The sequence below is a fragment of the Lachancea lanzarotensis genome, scaffold LALA0S01, assembly GCF_000938715.1.
Source record: "Lachancea lanzarotensis genome assembly LALA0, scaffold LALA0S01, whole genome shotgun sequence".
NCBI lineage: Eukaryota > Fungi > Ascomycota > Saccharomycetes > Saccharomycetales > Saccharomycetaceae > Lachancea > Lachancea lanzarotensis.
The window spans coordinates 61584-87349 of NW_019212879.1; the positions used below are offsets into that span (position 1 = coordinate 61584).

Here is a 25766-nt window from a genome sequence, read left to right on the forward strand (position 1 = left end):
CTTGCTTATATAGGAATTTAGCCTCTCACATATCATTCAGAATCCAAGATAAAGAAACTGTCGCCTTTTTTATTCGTTGATCTATACCTGACTTACGCTACAATATCTAGTTTTCGCTGTACTTACAATTTAACCTTCTTTGAAGAGATCCGCGTATGCGTTCAAAGCGGGAGCACCTCCCAAATGGACGTATAGAACTTTTGAACCTTTGGGAATTTTTTGTTCCTTGATGAGACCAATGAGGCCCGCCATGGACTTTCCTTCGTACACCGGATCAATAAGCACACCTTCAGACCGCCCACAAAGCCTTATCGCAGCCATTGTGCCTTCATTGGGTACACCATAAGAGGGACCGCCAAACCTTTCATCGAGGATGATATCATCTTCAGTAATTTCAAATGGAAGATCCACAAGCTTTGCCGTGTTTTTTGCAATCCTGAAAATCTGCTCCTTTGTCTGCTCTGGCTTAGCCGACGCATCAATTCCGATCACTTTCCTTTGGCGACCATGAAAGCCAAATCCCACAGTCATTCCTGCCATGGTACTGCCTGTGACTGCACAAACCACAATGTAGTCAAATTCGAATCCAAAAGCCTTCTCCTGTTCAACAACTTCGTTGGCAAAGTTCACAAATCCCAAGCCTCCGTAAGGATGCTCAGAGCAACCAGCAGGGATGGGGAACGGTTTTCCACCTTTAGCTTTGACTTCTTCCATAGCTTCCTTCCAACTTTTTCTGATTCCGATGTCGAATCCCGCTGGGTTGAGTCTCACATCTGCTCCCATAATGCGCGATAGCTCGATATTTCCCACTTTGTCGTAAATTTCTGCCTTGTAGTCAACCCAATTCTCCTGCACGAGCATACATTTCATCCCCAAATGGGCAGCTACAGCAGCAACTTGTCTGGTTTGATTGGATTGGATACCACCTATAGAAACAAGAGTGTCGTACCCGCCTTCGATAGCCTCCGGAACAAGATATTCTAGCTTGCGGATCTTGTTGCCCCCGAAAGCTAGACCACTGTTACAATCTTCTCGTTTGGCATAGATCTCAACGTCGCCTCCCAGTTCCTTGGAAAGGTTTTTCATGTGAGTGATTGGTGAGGGACCAAATGTAAGAGGAACACGCGTATACTTTTCTAAAAACATGTTGTAATGTTTTCCGTTAAATTATTTAGCGCTAGATGTGTCGGTGCTTTGATCCTCTGTATCAATAGCCATGTCACAATTCCATACCCAAAAGTAGCGCTAACTTAAATGTTTGACGGGCAGTTGTGCTGTCTTCCTGGTTCGGGTGCGCACCCGACGATTCAATCGTGTTTATGCTTATCACGATAGGATAAATTAATGAGATTTCGATTTTTTTTTAAAGGAAATAATAGATTAGAGCCAAAGAGATAACGATGAACGTACACAGTTATTGATCTCGGGTAACTAGCCGCCAATTTATCAATAAGCCAAATTTCTTTACCATTAAGTGGATAGCATTTACCTTAGGTCGGCAAGAGATGATAAAGTGTACACTTGATAGATGCTTCCCTTCCATTTCGCGACTCAACTTTTGGCAACTAAACTAGTCTCTACGAGAGCTTTACTCATTCGAGCCTTGTCTCAGGATGCAAAAATGTGTAATTCACGAGGAAACATCGCTGTTACAGGAAACTAAACAAGCCAAATATGTCATAAGAGTAAACAGCAGGTCTGAGAAAATCTATCTTCTGGGCTCACTTTATATTGGTGTTTTGTTGGCCGCTCTGGACGGAACTGTCGTTGCGTCCCTTCTTTCTCACATAGCATCCGAACTCGGGAACCTTTCGTTTGCGCCTTGGATTGCAAGCTCATATATGATGATGAGTTCCGCTTTTCAACCACTTTTTGGCAAATTGAGCGACATATTTGGAAGAAAGCGCTGTCTACTTACATGCCATTTTCTATTTGCGCTTGGAAGCTTACTTTCTGGCCTCTCAAGTGGTGTTAGTCTCCTGATAGTGGGTAGATGTGTACAGGGAATTGGCGGTGGAGGCTTGATTGCGTTGAGCAGCATTGTCGTCAGCGATATGACGCCTTTGCGAGATCGTGGATTGTATCAAGGAATCGCTAATATTTCTTTCGGAATTGGAGCATCTATGGGAGGAAGCTTTGGTGGCATCATAAGCGCAAAGTTTGGATGGAGATACGCATTTTTGGGCCAAATAGCGATTTCACTTTCGGCTGTTACTCTGGTTTACTTGAATCTGAATGAGTCGAGTTCGGGAATGAAAGATAGCGTTTGGTCTGAGCTTGGACACGTCGATTTTCTGGGCAGTTTCTTCCTGTTAAGCTCATTCACATGTTTCTTTTTGGTACTGAATTTAGGCGGAGCGTATGTTCCTTGGAGAAGCTCCCAGATAGGACTTCTGATCATGCTCTTCTTAATTCTTTCCGTGTGCTTCCTAAAAGCAGAGCAGAGAAGCCCCGACAAGGCTGTTATCCCGTTCAGGATATTTCAAGGCGTTACAGAATGTCTGTGTTTCATCCTGAGTTTTCTGTCCTCTATGGCAGCATTCACATACATTTTCCTTCTTCCAATCTTCATAGAGATTGTTCTAGGGAAAAGCGCTTCATCTTCGGGCTCGATCCTCGCTGTAAATTTCATGGGCGTCATGATCGGATCTCTTGGATCTGGACTGATAGTAAAAGCTACCTGCAGATACAAGATACTACTGCTTGCATGCGGATTGATATACATCTTAAGCTGTTGTAGTCTCTGCTCCTTTGGTTTAGCGACAAGTACAGCAGTGCAGGTGATCACTGTCTGTGGCCTTGGTCTCGCTTATTCTAGTTTGGTGACGATTTCCTTAATTGCATTGATGGCATCTGTGCCTAAAGATCTGCAGGCGGTTGGTAGCTCTGTGTTTTACGCTTCTCGTGGGTTTGGATCTACTGTGGGCGTCGCAGTTTCATCGTCCATATTTGCAAACTCATTGCGACACTATCTCAACAGTTACATTGTGGGACCAGAACGAGAAACAGTGATAGAAATGGTTTTAGCTTCCTCGGATGCAATAAAAGGTCTTTCGCCTTCGTACCAGGCACAAACAGTCCAGAGCTACGTATCTTCTTTGAGAATTGCCTTTGCTTGCACAGTTTTCCTTTCGGCTCTTATCTGGCTGGTATCGATCCCGCTAAAAGAGCGTCATCTGGAACCTGAGACCAAAGACCAAGCGGCGGCGTAAGCTTTCATTTCGGAGGCCATTTTGGAAATTTTTCGATTAGTAGTAGCCAGTTTCAACATCGAGGCATTACCACGGTAGGCTAGATTGAGCGTCATAAGTCTAACGTTTTGGTGGCAGATCAGGACAAGCAGGATTTAACAAAGGAATTTAACAACTGTTAGATTTTGCTCAATTAAAAACATCTCTACAGTCCTTAACTCTGAAAATGTTGCGAATATTGTCACTATACTATTGATTTCATACCTTTTGGATTCTTAAGGGGCTTGGGGTGCCGAAGCGAGGCGCTCTTTTCTTTGCTTGGCGAGCGGCCGGGGCAATCTGAGATCTACCAGAAACCTCAGGCAAAATGTTTGAGCAACGCATTCAAGTTTAGAGTCTCGACCCGGAAATTCAAATCGACAAGAGTAAATCCATTTGCCTTTCGAAAAGTGTTTTATTTGTTAGATATGTCATAATATTTGTAACGTCATTATCGCATCTTATTGAGAAATGTAAATTCTTCCTTCCCATGGTGTCAAGAGTCTTGACTGAGGATCAACGTCATTTTCGGAGATATTTCCGAACACCAGTTTGTAAGATCCGTCATCTTTGGGGATATCAAACTCAGCTTGCGTTGAGCTGAAATTCAAAGCGGCAAAAAGTACTTTTTCTCCGTATCTTTTGGTGAAGCTAAAGATCTGGTCATTTTCTAAGTCAACGAACTGGAAATCGTAACCATACACAGCAATGTCCTTGTGAGCTTTCCTAAATTTAAGAGCCTTCCTCCAGAAATGGAGAACTGAGTCTTTATCTTCAAGTTCGTCCTCTACGTTTATACCATCACTGTATGATTCATTCAAGTCGAACCATGGCTTAGCCTCGGAGCCTGTGAACCCTGCATTTGGTGCTTCCTTGCTCCATTGCATTGGAGTTCTTGCATGATCTCTGGAGATCAGGGCAATGCCCTCCAAGAACTTTTTCATCTGCGTGGAGTTTTCACCATGTTCATCCTTAATGACTTGATAGTTGTTTCTGATCTCCACGTCTTCGAATTTCTGTACTGGCCAGTTTTTGAAGTTGATCTGGCCCAGTTCTTGACCCTGGTATACATACAGAGTGCCGCTCAATGACGTCAGCAAAACGCTCAATAATTTTCCAGATATGACACGGTTCTTTGGCGAGTCGTCTGCAAATCTGGTAATCGAACGTGGTTGGTCATGGTTTTCAAGATAAATGGTTGACCAGCAGTCCGTTCCATTAACAAATCTAAATAGCTCCGCCAAAGCCAGCTTCCAGTCTTTGAGTTTGAATGGGACCAAGTCATAGCGGAACAAGGGCGAAGTTCCAACGTCAGTATGCGAGAAATTGAAGAGTTCGCTAAGTTCATGCCGGGAGGCACTGGTGTATAGCTCTTTAACCTCGTCCGAGGCATGTTGCACTTCGCCAACATTCAGAAGTTCTCTTCCGTCTTTAATTCTATCTCTCATAAACTTGTTCATTTCTTGATGGAACTCGTGGATACGTGGGCCGTTTAATGTCATTGGATCACTTGATTGCCAGGGGGAGTTTTTATCAGTTACTGGGGCATCTGGGAGACCTACGACTTTGGAGTACAGACTTCCGACGTCTATTCTGAAGCCATCGACGCCGTGGTCAAGCCAAAACCCAACCGAACTCTCGTAGATAGCTTTTCTGCACGCCTCACTTTCCCAATTCAAATCTGGCTGAGTTGAGGCAAATAGCCGCAAATAGAACTCCCCTGTGGTGTCATCGAACGTCCACGCAGATCCCCCAAAATAGGATTTCCAATTGTTGGGAGGAATGGGTTTCCCATCCTTATCGTAACCCTTGGGAGGTTTCCAGAAGAACCAGTCACGTTTTGGATTGGTCTTGGACGATCTACTTTCCTTGAACCACTCATGTTCGGAAGAACAATGGTTGATGACAAGGTCCGTGATGAACTTCATGCCCAACTCGTGGGTCTTCTTTATCACTTTGAAGCATTCTTCATTAGTTCCGTACGTTGGCCACACCTTTTCGTAGTTGGCAATATCGTAGCCCATGTCATCTTGAGGCGAATCGTAAAATGGAGAAATCCAAATCGCGTCCACGCCAAGGTCTTTGATGTACTCTAGCTTGGAATAAATTCCTTCCATGTCTCCCCATCCGTCATCGTTCGAATCCTTAAAACTAGCAGGATAGATTTGGTACACAGTGGCTTCTTTCCACCATTTGGGATTAGTTTCAGGGTGAGAGGTAAACACCGTCATTTTGAAAATTCAGTCACTGCTTGATATTGATATAGCTACTCCTTTCTGAGGACATACACACATCCGCCATTGCCAATGCTACCCCATATTTATATACTTTAAATCTAAAAAGTAACTCGACCCCAGGATTCGGAAGCTCTACGGATGCCGTCGTGAAGAACAAGGGAACAACATTACTATTGTTTGGCCTCTGGTGACTCAAACGGTTGCCAATATGTACTGTACTTAGAAAGCTTATGAGAAACTTCGCCGTGTGCCCGAAACCGATGAGACTGTGTTGAACTACTTATCTAGCTTCCTGAAAGGTGTGTATTTTCCACTTTCATGTAGTGATTTAATGCGCTGCGTGCATGTCTACGCTCGAGCCAGGTTGCTTGTCCTCGAGGGCTTACCCCAGAAAGAACGTCATTCTGGGGAAAGCAGGTGAGGGCAGTATACGAGTAAAGGGCCCTGCTTTAGCGTTGCTGATTCGATTTGGTCGTGGGGAGGAGACTTTAGAGGCCTTGGTCAGAATGACAGAGATTCTACGAAAGTTTTGTTTCAAAAAAAGACTTAGATTTGGAACCGAGAGGTTCATAGACCTGGTTGCATATTAAGGCCCTCTTCTTGTTACAGAGGTTGTAGAGTTCGTCATTTGATATGGATAAAGCTTCTTGTTTATCGTTTCACGTGCTTTGAATAGGGGAATATAATGTTGTTGACTTCGTTAGAGGCAAGTGGGCGGGCATTGCGTCATGCAATATTTGAGAGTCTGTTCAACAGTGGCAGTGGAGATGGTGCTTTTATCGATGGGTTGAGTGTGGGTTGCCAGAAGCCAATGGAGTCTCTGCATCGGAATCAGATCTAGCTTGAGTAGGAAAAGAATCCTAGCTTGGAAAATCGATCGTTCATAGTGAGGATTAACTAGATTAAACAAGCGCTTTCATACAACCCTGAAAATCGTTTTCGCCATGGACTGGTATGAATGAGCCAAGACTTTAGTAAAAATCAACATAGTACAGCTGCCCTAAAATGAGTGCATTTGTCCTCAGGTGATATAGTCAATTATTGAATCGCTGTCACCTCCAGTCACGTGGTTGATATCACTTTGTAGTGATTCTGACGCCAATCTCATCAAGAGGATATGCCAGTATTATACGGTGTCACAGCACTGGACAGGACAGCATCACCAAGAACTTGGACGGTTTATCGCGCGGGGAGGCAGTGGAGAGGGGATATCTTCATGATGATTAATCTCAAGTGCCAAAGCAATAAGCGATTTTTTGCAGTCAAGTACGACTACCCAGCTGTTAAACCTTTTACTTTCGCCAAGACATAACATCTTCAACTGAGACTAATCAAGCACTAAAAGTAATGTTTTTCTGATCTAATTATTGCTGCTCAGCACTTTATGATCAGCATTGTCTCTCTGATTTATTGTTTTACACAAGTCGCAAGGCTGCATTCTATGTCCTGGCATCTTGAAAGATTGCAATGTGCCACTTGCACACGATCTAGCTTGCAATATTTTCCACCGGTGGAACTTCTCGCAGATTTGAACTGGGACAATCATCGGAAAATGTATGAAAGTCAACCCTTTCCTAGTGAAAGACTTACACTGCAAGAATCCGTTTTCATGATTATTAGCAACGTAGTCCCACAAATACTATAGTCCATTCAATATGTTGCTAATCGAAAATAAATAACGTTTATCCAAAGCCAGGACCATGTGCCACCATTTGCGGAAGAAAGTTGTCAACTTCCAAACATTGAAGATCCATTAAGCACCTTCGGCAAGTTACCCCGGCCTCCGAAACCATCTCAACCTCCCAGACCTCCAGGAAGGCCGAGAGAACCAAGGGAACCAAGGGTTCCAAGGGAGCCAAGAGATCTTTGACTACCTAGGAGATCAAAAGTATCCAATAATTTTTATCAAATTCTTGCAAATTCTAAGATGCTTTGTTTCGACGATTCCAAGGCAAACAGTGCCAAGTTGAGCAGCCTATCTTAATGCTTATGTCCTAGTTTTCTACATACATACTTTTTTATGTCAATATGCATGTTTTTGAATATATCTGCCGTCGGTGCATGAGTATGCAGCTAAAATGGCTAGTGCAGTACGATACTGACAAAGATAAAAAGGCATACAGCGCTGTTAACAGCAGGAAACAGGAGAAATATGAACTCCTCTCATCTTCTTCTCTTAGCGAATAGCTTAGGCTCTTCCATAGTTGATGATCTTAATTTATTTAGATGGCTTTTTGCCGACCCAAGTGTCATTCATTCAAACACTTCACGGTAGATTGAGAAACCAAGAGTTCATGAAAAGTCAATCTCTTGTCTATCCTTCCATCAAAAAAAAGGTAGCTTTATGTGGGCAAACGAAAAACCTCCAAACAAGAATTGAATTATTCGATGAATGCTAGACAGACGAGACGAGTTTCTGAAGTAGCATCTATGCCCCAGTAATCCTTCTTTCACAGTTGACCAGCAACAGTGAAGGCTACAGAAAGGAAAATCATGCCTGGTTGCCTCTCTCTGTATGCTTTAGACCCCATCCTTATTCAATCTTCAACCAAAGAGGGTATGGGCCAAATTTTGTAGGCGACTGAGCGCAGTTCTTGATTTAGAATCGACAACTTCCTCTTTATCCCCATCCAGATCGGCACGCTGTCCTACCTGCAGATTGATAGTCTTCAAATCAACAGGTCTCAAAGTACGCGATTTCATTAGTGCAATGCCAAGAAAAAGTATACCTGCTGCTGGAAGTAGCACATAGGCATCCACGAAGTCACCAGCAGAAAAAGGTGAGAGCGAGGTCCACCCCTGGATCAAAGCAAGAAAGATGTTGATTGCGATGCTGAAGATTGGAGTAACAGGATAAAACAGAGACTTGTAAGGTAGCTCGGAAGTAGACCTTCCTTGAGCAGCCCACGCTTGTCTGAATCTAATGTGAGTGTAAGAAATGACACCCCACACAATGAAGACACCAACACCAGACAAATTGACAATGTACCCATAGGCGTTCGAAGCACCAACACTCACATTCATCAACGATATCAGGCCCAATAAATTGAACGTTACCAGGGCTACGACGGGCACGCCTCGTCTGTTTGTCCATCCAAAAAACCTTGGTGCCAGACCGTCGTGTGCCAAATGGCTAATGGTTCTGCTACCAATGTACAGCGAACTGTTAATAGCTGACACACATGTTACAAGGATGAACGCGTTCACCAAATGCACACCACCGCTCCAGCCAGCTCTCACAATGGCAATACCAACAGGGGACTTTAGTGTCTTCGAGCTCGATCCCAGGTTCACGTCGTTATATGGTACTGTGATACCGTAGAAAATGGCAATACCCATGTAAACCACCAAGATCCTCCATAGCGTTTGTCTTACAGCCAGCGGAATGGCCCTTCTTGGATTTCTGCTCTCAGTGGCAGCGAGAGCAACAGACTCAGTTCCCGAGTAAAAAGTTGAGCAGAAAACGAAAACGACTGCGATACCTTTGAAACCATGGGACAAAGCGCCTGGGTTATGCCAATATTGGAACCCAAACGCAGGCCTGCCACGAACCCCACCGCTCATATATATGATGGAGAAAATGTAGTATGCAACAAGACCAAGGATCTTAAACCATGCCAACCAGTACTCACATTCTCCGAATGCACCTACGCCCAGCATTTGGAAGGCCATGAAAAATGCCCAAAACATTAAGATATACCCGTAAGTGGGCACCTGCGGACCCCAGAACTGCATAATCGACGACAGTGTGTTGTATTCGTTGGCCAGCACCGCGAAAAATACCACCACGTATGCGTAGCCGCAAATAGCTGAAAGAGCTTCGCTGTGAAATCTTCGAGCGAGACTTGTGAACCCACCACCTGATGGGTACAGTGTTATGAGCTCGCCGATAGACTCCATCACCGCGAAACAAACTAGTCCCACAATACCAAAACCCAAAATCAACGCCAGAGGCCCCCCTTTGCTCAATGCGTTTCCCGCACCTATCAGACATCCTGGGCCAATAACACCACCTAGAGCCAGTAGCGAAATATGTCTATCTTTAAGAGCTCTTTTCACACCACTTTGTGGATCAAATTCCAAGCATTCACCCACCGATGTGGGAGACTCGAGCTCTGACTCAGCGTACCGGGTTGTATCCTTTTCATCAACCAATGTCATCTCGAAATATTGGGCCTTTTACTAAGAAAATAGATCTTACTGCTCTGATTCGCCTAAATTCTGCCGGTTTTGCTTCGTTTTTAAATGCTTTAGAACTCCCAAATTCCTTAACGAGTGCACACTTCAGGACCTGCAAAAGTGTGCGTTCATCCTGAGCTTTGCTTTACCGCGTCCACTGTGTCCTTGGTGCCACTAGTAGCGAGCGTTTTTCTTATAGACCTGAATTATTAGTGCCGTAGCCAAAAACTGAGAGTGTTGCAGGGTCAATGCATGAGCTTTGACTTCTATAGCGACACTAGAACTGAATTATTCTGCTACTGAGGACAATCTAGCTCGATTGGTTTGGTGGTGGTTACCTTCACTCTCATTACACTGTCGCTATCTTTCATCAGCGTTGCGGATTACTTATTTTTCAATAATGTGGCTTCCTCATCGCTTCCGTGATATAAGGGCAAGACTGACAGATAAATCTCGCTGCATCTACAGTGTTGAGCTTCTATCGAAGCTTCCTCGCTAGCAGGTGTACAAATCGGCTCAGAAGTGTGTCACGGAAGGCACAAATCAGGGTCTCGCGTCCGGCGTTCGGTTTTCTAGGGTCTGAAGGTGTGGCACATGGTTTTGGCACTTGTCAAGATGCTTACAGGTGATGAATCTGGCGTACTGGAGTTATGGGTTGTGTTTCATGAGATCTACATAAACAAGTTCTAAGAAGGTGAAATCTGAGGATTTGTAGTATTGGTTTAAACCTAACTTTGGTCCAATAAACTCGTATATTTGATTATTGGGTTGTGAATAGATTTAGCTTGATATTCTCAGATTCGCTCAGAACAAGCATTAGTCAGCGTTAGAGGAGTTCGTTCACCAGCATTCGAGTATCGGTGTCTAACTTCTCAATTCAGGCGCCTCAAAACACAAGAAACAGTCCAAAATGCCACTTTATTGTCTACTACTACTTTACGGGCCCGTAATTTCTTCTATGGTCAGTGACACCTTCGAGATCGGATCAAGGTCGTTTTTACAAACGTCCCCGAGCTACAGTTGTGCTCGAAAACTTTTACTTTGCTGACTCTCGATCCTCAGGACCACGTCTTGACAGCTACCATTTTTACTGCTCTCAATGATGCAATACCCAGTGATATATACACCTCTTTCGACCCGATTTGAAAATTAACATTTTCGTCGCTCTGGGAAAACGGCTAAAATGATGAAAAGGCCTCTTCGCACCAACTTAGATCTCCATTTTGAGAAATACAGAAAAGTGAGGCTGCGGCTCCTAATGCAACGCAAGTATTGAGCAGCTTTTCTGCGGCGCTATTTCACCTCGAGTTAAAAAAAAACCTGACCTTGGCCGTAAAGGACCTTCTTTGAACGTGCATTTCCTTCGCATTGTGCTACCGTCTCTTCCAGCAACAAACACCTTTTGCGGGGCCATTTGTAAGATAGATGTAAACTCGGCTAACGTCAAAACAAAGCCATACGTCGTTCGCACTTCATATTGCTACGTCTATTTCTGTAAGTCTTTGTTATTGAACAATGTGGCATTGTAAGGCATCCAAGTGATTGATGACGCTATAAATTAAAGAAACTGCACCCACCAATATCAAAACTAGAACTGCACCCAAACCATTCATGACAATGGAGAATAAGATAAAGTATATAGCGTACGTCTGTGTAGTGATGTGCTAGTCGTCTTAGTTGTAGTGTCACTGGATAGTGACAATCGAGCTCGAGAAGACTTGAAAAATGGGCAACGAAAAACCCGTGGACAGCGAGTCCAAGCACTCATCCCAGCAGTACCATGAAAGTGATGTTGGGGCTGCCCCTCAGGAACTGGGTGTCCCGGACAAGTTGCAATCGACAAGATATTTGGTAATACGTAAAACTGAAATTTTGGCTGACCAGTACAACGCGTGGTACTATAGAGTCATTCTGTTGTTCTGCGCTTTCGTGTGTGGTTACGGCTACGGGCTCGATGGCCAGCTGAGATACGTGTACACGAGTTATGCCGCCGGTGACTTCAACGAACACTCCCTTATTTCCACCATTGGCGTAATCAACTCCATCATCGGCGCCGCTGGCCAACTATTGTACGCGCGTCTGTCGGACACTTTCGGTAGACTAACGCTGTTTCTTACAGCTGTCGTGTTCTATGTCGTGGGCACAATCATCCAATCGCAAGCGTACGATATCCAAAGATACGCTGCAGGAGCTGTATTTTACAATTTGGGCTACGTCGGAATCATCTTGGTTCTTCTGCTGATATTGTCTGATTTCTCATCTTTGAAATGGAGACTGCTGTTCCAGCTAGTGCCTACTTGGCCCTTCATCATCAACACATGGATTTCAGGAAACATCACTGAAGCCGCCAACCCAGAGATAAATTGGTCCTGGGATATCGGAATGTGGGCGTTCATTTTTCCTTTGTCTTGCGTGCCTCTCGTGTTGTGTATGCTGCATATGAGATATAAGGCCAGTAAAACGCCAGAGTGGGTCGCTTTGAAAGACAAACAAACATTTTTTCAGAGCCACGGATTTTTCAACCTTTTGGTCGAACTTTTCTGGAAGCTCGACGTCGTTGGTATATTCCTGCTTGTGGTGATGCTCGGCTGCATCCTGGCACCTTTGACACTGGCAGGAGGTTACAAGAGTCAGTGGAACAACTCTCATATTATAGGTCCGTTTGTCTTAGGTTGGGTTTTAGTTCCAATCCTACTTTACTGGGAAAAGGCTTGGGCTAGAGACCCTTTGGTGCCATACAATTTAGTCAAGGATCGCGGTGTTTGGGCCGCTATGAGCATTTCATTTCTGAACTATTTCATTTTTTCTTTGGCGGCAGGATATCTGTACCCGATTATGGTGGTAGCCGTCAACGAATCCACTAAATCTGCGACCAGAATCTCATCACTTTCATCTTTTGTTTCTGTTGTGTGGTCACCCATCTTTGCACTCTTCATCACGAGGCGTAGAAAACTCAAGCCTTACATTATTCTTGGGTGCTCTCTGTGGATGCTGGGCATGGGTCTGCTATATCACTATAGAGGCGGTTCATTTGCCCATGGCGGAATAATTGGGGCCCTGGTTGTGTGGGGTATCGGTTCAACGATGTGGACATACCCAGTTAATGTTTCTGTGCAGTCAGCAACATCCCATGAAAACATGGCCACAGTCACCGGATTGACCTACACGACTTACAGAATCGGTGGTGCCGTGGGTTCAGCTGTTTCTGGTGCTATATGGACTCAAATTCTGTACAAAAAACTACTGAAACTCTTGGGCGATGTGGAGGTTGCCACTGAGGCGTATGCCTCTCCCTACACTTTCATCCTAGAGTACGCATGGGGAACGCCCCAGAGAGAAGCTGTTGTCGAAGCTTACAGATACGTTCAGAGATATGAGACGCTTGTTGCATTGGTTTTCACGGCTCCATTGGTGATATTTGGCTTCTGTCTGAGAGACCCAGATTTGACTGACAAGGTTGCTCATGAAGATTTGGAAGGTGACGCTCAAATTGCTAAGAACGATTCTGACCTAATAGTTGACTGGCTCAAATCGAAGATGGGACGCTCGCAGTCAAAGGAGTAAATTGAAAAGCTACTGATGTCATAATAAGCTGAAGAAGTTAATAGCCAAGTAAGAAACGTAGCTGATCTATTGTGGTCGCAATACATTTAGAAAGGAGATAATGCTGCTCGAGATTCCTCTTAGGCATGGCGCCAGATCCCTGATGAAGCTATAAATTGGAGGTTTCACGTGACGTAAAGTCGGTGAACAGTTATCACCCACTTGTATGCGTGCCGAGAAGGATCCACCATTATCAGCTTAGTTCGACGTGAGACGACTAGGCCGCCACAATGGTGTTGTCTCTGAGAAGACCTTCGACTTTCGAACTTATATGAAAGTTACCTGAAGACCAGAGCTACCGCGAGGAGATAAATTCAGCTGTCCGGTAGACTGGTTCTTAATCGGTCGAGCCCCCACAGAAAACATATCGAAGTGTGTGTAACATTCCCTTGCTTCGCCTGTCTGTTTTCCTTGATACTCGTAAATCATTTTTCGATGAAAACTTGGTTGAAGGCCCGAATGCGATTTTTCATATCGTAATGGAAACGGAAAACAAAGACCCAAGCACGATCAACGAAAATTTCTCAAGTATCGTACCGTAATGTTGAACACCCTACAACATCTCGAAAAGCCTAGTCTGGAGTCCTAATGAACTCGTAGAGGTCACTTACAACGCACATTGTCGCTGATATTTCACCTATCCGAGATCCAGCAACTGTTAACTTCCAAAGTTAAACAAACATCGTTTTGAAGGACGCCTGGTGCCCTGGAGCTACACTGTCACCGGCTCTTTCTTCTGTGGATGCCAGAGTCTTTAGCATATCCGTAGAAAGTGATCACTACATCAATTTATTCAAGCTGTGCATTGATAGATACATACTCAATCTAATCGTACCCTTCGAACCTGTCTCTCATTCAGCTATCCAGGATGTGTGGCAAGATTGACTACTCTTACTTGAAGCGTGTGAGGAAGATCATATGTATCGGCAGAAACTATGCTGCTCACATTGAAGAACTCAACAATCCCACTCCTAAACAGCCATTTTTCTTTTTGAAGCCCAACTCCAGCGTTGTAACTCAACCACAAGCTGGAAAATCGGCTCAAAATACTGGCCCTGGTGATTCCACATACAGAGGGCTGCAAGAAGATGGTTCAAATCCCGGAAAAATTTTCATTCCCCGCGGTGTCAAAGTGCACCACGAAGTTGAGCTAGCGCTCGTTATGGGCCAGAATGTATCGAACGCATCGAAGGGCACATTTGGGCCCAAAGAGTTGTATGACTCAATTTCTGGGATAACACTCTCCTTGGACCTCACCGCACGTAACGTGCAGGATGAGGCCAAGAGAAAGGGATTGCCTTGGTCTATCGGAAAAGGCTTTGATACCTTTTTACCCATTTCTGAGTTTATCTCTAAAACCTTACTCGGTGATCCAGCACGCTTGCAAGACTCTTTCAGACTCAAATGTGAGGTAAACGGAAAAACTAGACACGATGGCACTTCTGACTTGATGCTGACTCCGCTGCATGAGATCGTGCAGCACATTTCGACTGTGATGTCTCTTGAAGCAGGTGACTTGGTACTAACGGGAACACCTGCGGGAGTGGGTGAACTTCACCCTAATGATGTTGTTACCTCAGAACTTTATCAGGATGGAAAGCTCTTGACAAAAATGACCTTTGAATGTGCTGAAAAACCTGGTCCTTACGAGTACAGAGAAACTTGAGATTTGAGGGGTCCTGGATTTTTAAAGAACTACATATAATATTGTGATGTGAAGGAAATTACAGACGAGGGTGTATCTGAGATTCTACACTTGAAACCCCGGGGCACTTCGCGAGGGAATCGAAAAGCTTGGCCGTTTGAAAGCCTTGTTGGAATTCAAATAACGTATTGGGGCAATCTAATCTTGTGGAAATCTGTACCAGAACTCTGAAGCAGATTTTCAAGTGCGTTTACGTGCAGTAACACGAATCCCAGATATTCTCAAGTTTTCAGGACTGCTCCCTTCCGTTCAAAAACGAAATGTCACTAATGCAAACGTTGGCGCTTCTAAACTCTCAAGTTTATTCAGTACAAGACTATTAAAAATCGATGAGAGTGGTATACTGCATTGGGCTATTCGTGGTGCAGCGCTCAATACCGTAATATTATTGACCCTTGCATAAGCAGTCACCTGATAGATGACAGATGCCAAGTTAGGATAAAGTGACAAGAAATCTGAACTTCGATTCGAGGAGGATGTCCTCGAACAATGTGCACATCATGCATGCAGCCAGCCCAACGGTAGCTTTCCGCACATGAAAATCAAGCTCTTGGAATAAATAAATGCACCGAACGTCTTTAGATGCCTGAGAATAAAAAATTACAAAATACAAACCATTTTTACATGCAATGCATGGTTCACAACCGGGAACGTCGGGATATTAAGCAGCGGCAGCCCAGAATTTGCCCCACAGTGTGGTAGGAGTGTCATCCTCCCATTCCACCGCGTCGATATCACGACGGTCGGAGTCGATGTCCACATTTTCCACACGGTGGATAAAACGACACCGGAAAATGCATTGGAAGATGGCCCACACTGCAAAGAACAAGATCACACTAATGTAGGCGGCGAAAAAGTCCGAGACGTTGAAGCTTGGCGCAAATGCTGTGAAACCCTGAATGATGATGATGAGCCCGACAAAGAAGGCTGCGTAGTACGCGCCATATGGCATGAACTTGGCCTTAAACGGCAGGTCGTCCCGAGAGATACCCTGCAGCTTGAGTGCCTGCATGAAACGGATATGACACAGAGAGATGAACAGCCATGCGAAGAAACCGGCGATGGCCGTGATGTTAAGTAGCCAGTTGAAAGCGGTCTCTGCCCCACTAGATACACTGAGGTAGCCCAAAAATCCGAAACATGCAATGATGCCGACACAGATGTCCGGAACTCCGAAACGGTTGACACGGGTTAGAAATTGCGGAGCTAGACGCTCTTTGGCCAGACCCAGCAAGACACGCGATCCAACGTACACGTTGGAGTTGGCTGCGGAGATGATGGTCACCAAAACAACGGCGTTGAAAATGTCGGGCAGGACCTTGGTTCCGGAGTTTTGAATGGCGATGATAAAGGGCGAGCTGGCCACATACGACGCCGTGGACGACAGTTTGGGGTCGTTGTAAGGCACCAGCAGGCCGATGAAGAACAGGGATCCGATGTAGAATAGCACGATACGCAAAAACACCTTGTTGATGGCCTTTGGCACCGTTTTCCGCGGGTTCTTGGATTCACCGGCACTCACACCGACCAGCTCTGTACCCTGGTATGTGAAAGCGGCGTTCACCAGCGACGAAACCCAGCCGAGGAAACGGCCTTCGGAGCGGCTACGGGACACAATCCCGTCTCCCCAGGGGCCCGGGTGGCGCCAGTACCGAAACCCGACGGGCCCAGTCACGCCTGCACCGCACACCATGCACAAACAGTAGATCAGGAACCCCACAATCGCCAACACCTTGACGAGCGAGATCCAGAACTGGAACTCTCCGTAGTATTCTACGGGAACCAAGTTAGACAACGTTAGCGGGACCCAGAAGATGATGATCCACGCGGAGTTGGGAACCGCGGTGGTCCAGTACTCGATAATCTGGCCCACAACGGAAAGTTCCAGCGCAAATGTCATACACCATGAGAAACAGTACATGTAACCATTGGCGGCTCCGAACGCGGGCGAGATAAACCGACGTGTGAACACGGTGAACGACGACGTGACCGGAATGAAAGTGGCCATTTCCCCAAGCGACTGCGTCACGCTGTAGGCCAGTGTACCCATGAAAATGTACGCGATGAGAGCGCCGACGGGGCCGGCGTTCTGCAGCGGAGTTGCGATACCGATGAAAAGCCCGGTTCCGATGGTACCGCCCAGCGCAATCATCGACACATGGCGCGGTTGTAGAGACCGCTGAACGCCACGGGGCGCACCTCCGGCCCCGCCACCGGCGACGTTAGATTTTTCCACCTCCGTTTCTGTGTCATCGGAACGCCGAGTGGGGTAGTTGGTGAGGTCTCTAACCGAACCCGAAAGCTCAAAGCTCTCGACACGAGCTAGCGTGGGAGCCTTTTTGAGCGTATCCTTCATAAAGACAGGTTGATATAGTAGTGAGTAAGTGAGTGAGTGGTTTCGCTACTGAAGAGACTACAATAAATCTTCTCAAACCCCGGCGATGAGGTCTCTATTTAAGTATTATGTACAAGGTCTTATATATATGGATATGACTCTCACATTGATTCACCGAGAGAGCAGAGCGGTCAGTGTTCGTCAAGATAAGCCAGGTAAGGAGTGATTGCATAGGCGTTTGCCAGCTAGTTTTTGTGAGTAAGTCTTGGTAAGTGAGCAGCGCCGCATATCTGGTGAAGGGCGTTAGTTATCGAATTGTGCGTTTTCTTTTAGCGTGTCACAGTATAGCTATGGGCAAGCCATAGCGAATGCGGCCCCGCAGAGAAGCCAGAAAAAGAAATAACAGCGCCGTGTTGGGCGTCGCTTCGACGCACGTGGGATCGGGGGGGAAGGAAAGAAAGGGCCCTGGATGGGGTGTATGGGTTTTGGGGAAACTTTCACAAGCGCCTTACATGGCTTCTGCATGTTTTCCTTGGGTAAGGCACAGCGGGCACGGCGGGCTTAGCTGGTGGAAGACTGTGGGAAAAAGGTAGGTGAGTGTGGCTTATCGGAGAAAAACAATTGGGCTGGTTAAAGCTTGCAGAACTTTGTCACTTTTTTCCTACGCGTCGTGGATGTGTCACGTGACTGCCGACAGCGACAGGATTATACAATAGTGATAATGAGAGAATCTAAAAGATAAGTCCGTGCAAACAAACTGAAAGACAATGTGCTTTGTGTTAAGAGTGCTTTGTGTTAAAAGTGCTTTGTGTTGAGAGTGCTTTGTGTTAAGAGTGCTTTAACTAGAGTTGTTCTAGAATCTGCTTTTTTTTGGATCATGACAGCCCGGTTTTGAATTTCCCTGATGAGAAAACTCAAAGACATGTAAATTTTCTAATATCAATATCCATGTCAAAAATATTTAACGACAGCACTATCAATGCCATGTTAAACCCCACTCCCCAAGCACGCAAATATCCCCATTAATTCAGTTCCTTATTCTAGTATACATATATGCAATTATTTAACCCCCCAGTATTCTCAAACCTTCTCCACAACTTCAACCACACCCTTTCCAGAGTCCGAACAAATATCGCTGTGTGTGGCAGAACCTGCGGAAGGCACAAACTTCTTGGAGTGACGGGCACTTGGACAGCTTTCGAACAACTCATCAATCTGCTCGAGAGTGAGGCCCTTCGTTTCGTAGATGAAAAAGTAGACAAAAACGAAACACAAGAATGTGCAACCTCCCCAGATGAAAAACACCTTGGACTGTAAGTTCGCATGTTCGCTGTCAACAAGGTATGGGGTAGCGTAGGCAATGGCAAAATTGAACAGCCAGTTCGAAGCTGCACATACGGCCACCGACTTGGCTCTAACGGTCAATGGGAAAATCTCACCCACGACCACCCAGGCCAAGGGACCCCACGTAGATGCAAAAGAGGCAATGAACGTACAGGAGAATGCAATCAAAGTCTTGTTAGCTGAAAAGCTGTCTGGTAGCGCGGTACCAACGGAAGCGACAATGAGCTCACTGACACACATACCAACGGCACCCCATAAAAGCAAGTTTCTTCTACCCGCAAGCTCCACCAATGCAATACCTGGGATGGTCATCACAACATTGACCACGTTCATAATAAGCTGAATGATGAATGGGTCCTTGATACCGGAATTTTGGAAAAACTGGGTACCGTAGTAGAAAATGAAATTGATACCAGTTAGTTGTTGTAGACCCTGAATGGCAATACCGATAAGAATACGTTTCAGTTGGTGGTTTGTGGGTTTGAAACAGTCGAAGATCGAGGATGAGCTTACGGAGCTTTCGTAATTGTAGTTAACGATGATCTCTTCAAGTTCCGCTTCAACGCATTCGTGTTCTTGTGGTAGGCCCCTAAGTTTAGCAAGGGCCTTGCTTGCCTCAGGCACTTTTCCCTTCATCACGTAGAAGCGTGGGGATTCAGGTAGAATGAGCATACCGACAAATAGGATCAAAGCCCACAACAACTGAATGGCAATTGGAATCCTGTAAGAGCCAGAGTCGTTTCTGGCGTGAGTGCCCTGATTCACACATGCGGCAAGTAGCAAGCCAATGGTGATGGCCCATTGGTAGCACGATGTTACTGCACCTCTAATCCATTTGGGGGATGCTTCTGCTTGGTATAATGGAACGATGGCGGAAAGAATACCGACACCAGCGCCAGCAATGACTCTGCCAGCAATCAATAAGTCTTGTCCCGAAGAGATGATTTGCAAGACAACACCAACAGAAAAGATGATGCTTGAGATAATGAGACCAAGTCTGCGACCTAGGGTGTCCGATGCAAGAGGTGCCAAAATAGCTCCACAGAATGTACCAGCAGACAAAATAGCAGTGATCAACGACGTTTCGTTTGCCGTAAAGTGACCACGAGAAGTGAAATGCTCTTTCACGTAGTCCATCGCTAGAACACCAGAAATAGTACCGGTGTCGTATCCGAAAAGAATACCGCCAAAGGCTACAAAAAGCCCGACGAAAACGGCTCTGAATTTGGAGCCTTGGATGTCTTCCTCAGCGTGGAAGAGTGTTTGAAGTATTCCCATTGTAAGGAAGAAAAGTTTGTGTGTATATTGTAAGTTCGATTGTTGCACAACCCTGTAAGAATTGTAAGTGTTTGATGATGCCTTGAGCATGAGTCGAATCTACCTTCAATGGAGGTCGCTTGTGGTCTTTTTATACTTGACCAGAGCTTTCCATTATGGTGCTCGAGGTCGGCCGATCCCGCAGTGAGATCTTGGCTTCTGCGCATATCTCCATGGCAACAGGCACTTTTAGGGTCTCGAAGTTTTTCCGAATTCCGCTGCGCCCGCATTGTCTACAATTAAGGTTTTTCCGGCTTATGGGGCCTCCCGCTCCACCGGAAAAACCTTTATTACCCCGGAGAGATCGTTGTTGACGATCAAAAAATGACAGAGCTTTTGGGGCCTGATGCTACCACATCTAACCTCATCGGTTGTGCTAGCAGAATCCCGGTTAATTCTTACAGTAATGACCCACACAAGGCAACCGGCATGGAGTCTGACCTTAAGATTTCGGCTCATAACCACACTTTGGCTGAATTGCGTTGATCTTTCACGTAGACTGAATAAGGCTTTCGAATACGCTGCTAGCTTTATTCATCTATACACTTAATCATAAATCTGTTCATATTTCGTAGTCTTAGCTTTTCATGGCTGCTCGATAGTAACGTTAGCGCCATTTTTGGCAGAAGATTCCAAAAGTGCGGCTACGATGGCCAAATGATGGAAAGCCACTCTTGGACTGCCTTTAGCGATCCGTTTTTCCTTCTTGACGACAGCCTCGTGGAAATTCAAGAATTCTTCCTGGATTCCAAACGATGGATGTTCATCGACTAAAAACGTCTGCGTCTCGGCGTTGGCCTCAGCAGAGTCACCAACGGTTTTAGTGATGATTGGCTTCTTCTTTTCAGAAAGGTCGAGCGTGACTGCTCCGTTAAGCCCGTAAATCTTGAAGTAGACCGATTTTTCGCAAGAGCCAAAAGCTGAGCCGTAAGTGAAGGTACCAATCAGGCCCTGTTCCTTCAGCTTCACGGTGGAAAACGCCACGTCGTCAGTCCCAGACTCTTTACGAACTTGCTTTGTGAAGGCACTCAAAGACTCCACCTCGCCCAAAACATCAGTCAAAAGCGCCAATTGATGAACACCGCCATCGGACAAAAACCCACCAATGTGCTCAGGCTTTTGTCTCCACGTTGTGGCCAGGTATTTGTTGTTTTTGATGAAGGGGCCAGTGGAGTTGTAGGTAAATGCCACGAGGGGACCAATATCGGCCAGATGCTCTTTGAGGGCCTCGCCAGACTTTAGAAAAAGCCAGTTTTCGGCAATTGCAATGGGCAAACTGGTCGATTCCGCTAGATGAACTAGTTTTTTGGCTTCAGCTATGGTGGCCGCAATTGGTTTTTCCAAAATAACCGGTTTTCTCGCAGCTATGCATTTTTCCACCGTTTGTGCATTGAACTGCGCTGGAAGAAGGGCATCGATCATCGAAACTGAATCGTCTGCCAGAATCTCGTCTAAACTGTCGAAAACCTTGTCCTTGGCAATTCCAGCATCTTCAGCAAAAGCCTCAGCCTTGCTTTTCGTCCTGTTGAAAGCCGCTACAACTTCAAAACTGCCAGGCAATGCCTGGTAAGCTGGAAGATGCGATTCCTTGGCGAAGATTCCAGTGCCAACAATACCAACGTTGAGTACACCCATAACTAGAGGATTTATATATGTATATACACTATCCCAATTAAAGTGTTGACAGTGAGGAAACGAAATCAAAACAATTACAACACCTAACTACCACGGGATACTTACAGGAACTTGAACACTTCCTAGTATTTATACGTTTTCTGGATCCGCGAACCCTTATTGAGTTGCTCGTCAAGGCCTCTTGGAAGTACTCGGTACTTTCCTTTTTCGTAATAAACGTCACATGAGCCGGAACATACTAGTTCCTCCCGGTCTCGAAGGCATGGGACGACTCAAGTGTCTTGATGACATCATAGGTGGTGGCACGTCCACCGTTTTACGAAAGCATCAAGTTCATCTCCCAATCTTTGTAGACATCGAACCAATTATCGGACGTCTCGCCGTTCACACGGCGTCTCCAAACCTCGAACATAATCTGTCTTGCTCCCCAGTAAGCACCCATTCCTGATTCTGCATGCTTGGCAGCCCACTCTTTGAATCGTAATTGTAAATCGGTGCTCACTGCGGCACAACCAGCAATAAAACCTTGCCATATGAGTGGGACAATGCTCACACCTTTATTTTGAATCAGACCGGTGAGCTTGTCCAAATGGTGCAGCACTTGAACCACGTTGGATTGAATCTCGCTGTTCGGGCAGTTTTGAACCCGTGTGCGGTAGTATATGATCAGACTCTGGTAAAAACTTATGGTATGGTGGTAAACACCCTCAACGGTGTCGTTCACAAACTCCTCGGAGTTCGGCTTGTAAAAGTCCCATTCAGACGTCCAGTTGAATAGTTTTTCTTGGAAATTGGTGCACAATGCGTCGAAGCTTTTGGGCACTTCTTGAGAGTGGCTGCGATAGTACTCGAGATGACGTGCAAGTCTGACACAATCGGAGAACAGTAAAATAATCGAGTTTGGGAGCCCATAAAGCGCGTCGGTACTCAGAATAGAGTTGCTCTTCGTAGTGGCATGCGGGTAGTAATAGTTTTGGCTTGCGATGTCCGTGAAAATTGGCGTGCTCCCGTTAGAATTTGAAAAACGAACGTATTCGATGCGAATGCGGCCACTCACATCCAATGCTTCTTTGAATTCACCACCGCCATTGGAACTTCCGACCTCTCGTTGATCTTCTTCCACTTCATCCAAATTGGTGTTCTTTACCACTATTTCTTTCTCGGTGACTTTATCCAAAGCCGTGCTGTCTTGTATAAGCTTGAGAAACGAGAAAATGCGGTGTAAGGACCTAGCTTTTTCCGAAATCTTTGGCCGGCTTTTCATTCGTTCTTCAACTAGTTTTTCGCATAGACCAAGATGGTAGTGACAGTCGGCCATGGTACCCCAAACGACGTCTATTGAGCTCATAGACAAAATGGCAGTAACGATGTCCTTGTATCTTTCTTCCTTCACCGTAAAGTTTAAGCATGTCTTGAGAAACTCCGAGGCTTGCCCTCTAAGTTCAATTCCGAGATGTAAAAAGTACTTCATCTCCGGAGAGTTTTTTGGGAATTTACTCTGCAAATTAAAGCACGAAACTGCCAAAATGGCATTTAGAAGTGAGTTCCGAGAATTTGACGTGTAACCTATGCCTGCAAGATCTCCCAGGGCTTGCAACGCGCGCGGGAAGTACATTGTCCGCCATGGATTGGTTGGCAGTGCTACGACGGTCATAAGATCCACCACGTTCTGAAGGTAGTAGTTGAGAAGAAACCGCGTAAGTCCTTTGGCTTTTAGCCCTGTTGTTGGAATTTGAAGAAGCGGGTTGCTGCTACTCGGTAGATTGAAAATACTGGGATCAGGGACATCGGTTGGGACGACCTCTAAAACCTCTCTTGGCATGTAACCTTCAGAACCAGCTGAGTCTATCAATATCATGTTGTTGAGAGGAACAACGCTTGACTGTTGCTTTGCATCCTCGCCATTAGTCAGATGCGTCGAGACTTTCTGCGAGCGCGACCTGTCCTCGTTCCTGTGGAATAAAATTTTATAGACATGCGAAAGATCTTCTTTTTCCACGGTTCCCAATTGCGGAGACTGATCATCAAGATAGTCCCGAGTTGACCTGCGTGAGGTGGTAGCTAGTGGTGCTTGTTGAGAATCTTCGTGATGCAATTGGGTGCCGCTATCGCCAGCAAAACCTTGTCCAGCAAAACCTTGCATCGCATACGCTGAAAGTAAGGCGTCATCTCGAAGCTCATCGGAAATCCATTCGTGACCCTTGAAGTTAACCGACGAAAAATCAAAGCTGAAAAGATCAGCAGCGCCTGAAGATTTTTGGTTTGAAGGATCCGCTATATTTGTGACAGCGCCACTTTCCGCATCGAGCTTGTCTACAAAGTCTGAATGCGAGAGTGTGCTAGCGACAGAACCGTCTTCAGGGCCCAATAGTTGTATGGTGCTGTCCTCCACACGATTTGTAGACTTGGTAAAGCCGTTTTTGGACTCCAAACGGTCGAAAACCCGGCGTCTTTGGCGCCGTGGAACGTGTTTTATTTTCACTTTGTCGGTTCCTCTGAAAACTGCAAATTTCTTGATAACCCACGTTTGGTTATCGGCGATGCGATTCAGCGGCGGTGAATGTAGCATCGAGAGTTCCTCGTCCATGTCCTCGTAGTACTCGTATTCCTCTTTGTATCTCACGAAAGCTATATCTCGTCGTTGAGACGAAGGTTCGTCTGATCCCGTTGACGAACCCGCTGGGTTGCTGTTCTGAACGACTTGTCCGTACGCATTAAATTGTATGGGCTGCGACCACTGCAGCTTTATATCGTACCCGCCGCAGCGGAATGCGGATTTCTCGCATCTGGCACATCCTGGTCTCCGTAAATCACATTTAATTTTTCGGGCTCTGCAAGTCCAGCAACCAGTGAACGTTTTAGCTCGACGGGTGTCTTTGGGTGTCCCGTCTCTCCTATTGGTTCCTGGTTTCATGCGTTAAACTGACCCACCAGTCTTGAATACCCGAACCGTCCCTTAGGCCTCTTAAAATTGACTTTTTCACACGGCGATGAGTTTCGATGAAATGATGTTTTTCAATTTAAGCTCATCGCTATATCCAATTTAGATGTTGAAATAGCCAAAATTTAAAGATCGACACCATCAACTTTGACAAACTCTTGAATGTGAATAAAAGCCCAGTAAAAGTATGTCCAGAAGGCTTAAGAAGACACATCTCTTTAGTAAAGATGTATCTGCTCTAATGTATGCATATGGGGACGTCCCCCAACCGCTTCCAGAGTCTGTTCATTGTTTGGATGAATTGGTATCTAGTTATCTGGTAGATATATGTATGTCAGCTTATAGAACAGCCCAAACGGTACATAGGAACAAGATTAAGGTAGAAGACTTCAAGTTTGCGCTGCGAAATGATGAAGTGAAGTTAGGAAGAGCGGAAGAACTGATCAAATTGAGTAAGATTATCACGGATGCTAACAAATTGTTCAAATCGTCAGAGGGGAAAATGGCGAAAAGAGCCAAAGGTATGGGCGAGTTCAACGACGACGATGGCGAGGACGATGCAGACGATGACCAGGATAACGAAAGAGGGGACTCGAAAAGTGAAAAGAAGGAACCGGTAAAAAAAAGAAGAAAGACAAAGAAAAAGGGTCAGGACGAGACCCAATGAGAGGAGGAGAAAGCATCACATTGAATATCTAGAAGGGTGACAGAACCTTTCAGTGAACATTTTTCATTCATTTCCAGCGATCTTTGAGCTCCCAAAAAAAGGGTGAGGGACCATTCATTGAACCTTTCCATACAATCCCAGCAGTTTGTGAGCTTCAAATCGACGTCAAAGCTCTCATTGGTACATCGCTGGAAATCAGCGTGCAGAAAATACTAATTGGCTAATTCTTTGGGACTTTTTGAATTACGACTTTGGTTTCAGATATTGACATTTTGACTCCGGCGTTCAGGACTGAGTTTAACAGCAACGAATGTTCCTCAGGAGACTTCAACAATCCTGGGGTGGGTGAGGGGGAGAAGATCTGTCCATTTTTGGCAGAACATCCACGACATGCAAATCATCCAGCTACCAGTGCTTGTGAATAACAGCATGAACGTTTGCAGTTATGTCGTAATATCAAGCTCGCAGGACAGCGGTGCATTAATTCAATTCGCAAAGTTAGCGAAACTCACCAGTGTACTAAGACACCAGCGTGTAAGCTCCGAAAGAATCATACGGAAAGCAGGATTTTCC

At 45.5% G+C, this 25766-nt stretch overlaps 11 protein-coding genes across 11 annotated transcripts; 4 read left to right on the forward strand and 7 right to left on the reverse strand.

The window, feature by feature from the left end:
• Window positions 1-129: 129 nt before the first annotated feature.
• Window positions 130-1146, reverse strand: LALA0_S01e00628g (LALA0S01e00628g1_1; the record flags this gene model as incomplete). The annotated part of the gene is made up of 1 exon (XM_022774111.1): window positions 130-1146. One exon carries the CDS (start codon window positions 1144-1146, stop codon window positions 130-132), a length of 1017 nt encoding a protein of 338 aa, XP_022626240.1.
• A 467-nt stretch (window positions 1147-1613) lies between these two features.
• LALA0_S01e00650g (LALA0S01e00650g1_1) lies at window positions 1614-3212 on the forward strand (the record flags this gene model as incomplete). The annotated part of the gene is made up of 1 exon (XM_022774112.1): window positions 1614-3212. One exon carries the CDS (start codon window positions 1614-1616, stop codon window positions 3210-3212), a length of 1599 nt encoding a protein of 532 aa, XP_022626241.1.
• A 479-nt stretch (window positions 3213-3691) lies between these two features.
• Window positions 3692-5461, reverse strand: LALA0_S01e00672g (LALA0S01e00672g1_1; the record flags this gene model as incomplete). The annotated part of the gene is made up of 1 exon (XM_022774113.1): window positions 3692-5461. One exon carries the CDS (start codon window positions 5459-5461, stop codon window positions 3692-3694), a length of 1770 nt encoding a protein of 589 aa, XP_022626242.1.
• Window positions 5462-8011: 2550 nt separating this feature from the next.
• On the reverse strand, window positions 8012-9628 carry AGP3 (LALA0S01e00694g1_1; the record flags this gene model as incomplete). The annotated part of the gene is made up of 1 exon (XM_022774114.1): window positions 8012-9628. The coding sequence occupies one exon, from the start codon at window positions 9626-9628 to the stop codon at window positions 8012-8014; it is 1617 nt and encodes a 538-aa protein (XP_022626243.1).
• A 1743-nt stretch (window positions 9629-11371) lies between these two features.
• On the forward strand, window positions 11372-13210 carry ARN1 (LALA0S01e00716g1_1; the record flags this gene model as incomplete). Its single annotated transcript, XM_022774115.1, has 1 exon — window positions 11372-13210. The coding sequence occupies one exon, from the start codon at window positions 11372-11374 to the stop codon at window positions 13208-13210; it is 1839 nt and encodes a 612-aa protein (XP_022626244.1).
• Window positions 13211-14117: 907 nt separating this feature from the next.
• Window positions 14118-14915, forward strand: FMP41 (LALA0S01e00738g1_1; the record flags this gene model as incomplete). The annotated part of the gene is made up of 1 exon (XM_022774116.1): window positions 14118-14915. One exon carries the CDS (start codon window positions 14118-14120, stop codon window positions 14913-14915), a length of 798 nt encoding a protein of 265 aa, XP_022626245.1.
• A 700-nt stretch (window positions 14916-15615) lies between these two features.
• Window positions 15616-17310, reverse strand: LALA0_S01e00760g (LALA0S01e00760g1_1; the record flags this gene model as incomplete). The annotated part of the gene is made up of 1 exon (XM_022774117.1): window positions 15616-17310. The coding sequence occupies one exon, from the start codon at window positions 17308-17310 to the stop codon at window positions 15616-15618; it is 1695 nt and encodes a 564-aa protein (XP_022626246.1).
• A 1059-nt stretch (window positions 17311-18369) lies between these two features.
• Window positions 18370-19911, reverse strand: LALA0_S01e00782g (LALA0S01e00782g1_1; the record flags this gene model as incomplete). The annotated part of the gene is made up of 1 exon (XM_022774118.1): window positions 18370-19911. One exon carries the CDS (start codon window positions 19909-19911, stop codon window positions 18370-18372), a length of 1542 nt encoding a protein of 513 aa, XP_022626247.1.
• A 624-nt stretch (window positions 19912-20535) lies between these two features.
• On the reverse strand, window positions 20536-21585 carry LALA0_S01e00804g (LALA0S01e00804g1_1; the record flags this gene model as incomplete). The annotated part of the gene is made up of 1 exon (XM_022774119.1): window positions 20536-21585. The coding sequence occupies one exon, from the start codon at window positions 21583-21585 to the stop codon at window positions 20536-20538; it is 1050 nt and encodes a 349-aa protein (XP_022626248.1).
• A 316-nt stretch (window positions 21586-21901) lies between these two features.
• Window positions 21902-24499, reverse strand: ARG81 (LALA0S01e00826g1_1; the record flags this gene model as incomplete). Its single annotated transcript, XM_022774120.1, has 1 exon — window positions 21902-24499. The coding sequence occupies one exon, from the start codon at window positions 24497-24499 to the stop codon at window positions 21902-21904; it is 2598 nt and encodes an 865-aa protein (XP_022626249.1).
• Window positions 24500-24713: 214 nt separating this feature from the next.
• TAF13 (LALA0S01e00848g1_1) lies at window positions 24714-25193 on the forward strand (the record flags this gene model as incomplete). The annotated part of the gene is made up of 1 exon (XM_022774122.1): window positions 24714-25193. The coding sequence occupies one exon, from the start codon at window positions 24714-24716 to the stop codon at window positions 25191-25193; it is 480 nt and encodes a 159-aa protein (XP_022626250.1).
• Between the last annotated feature and the right edge of the window lie 573 nt (window positions 25194-25766).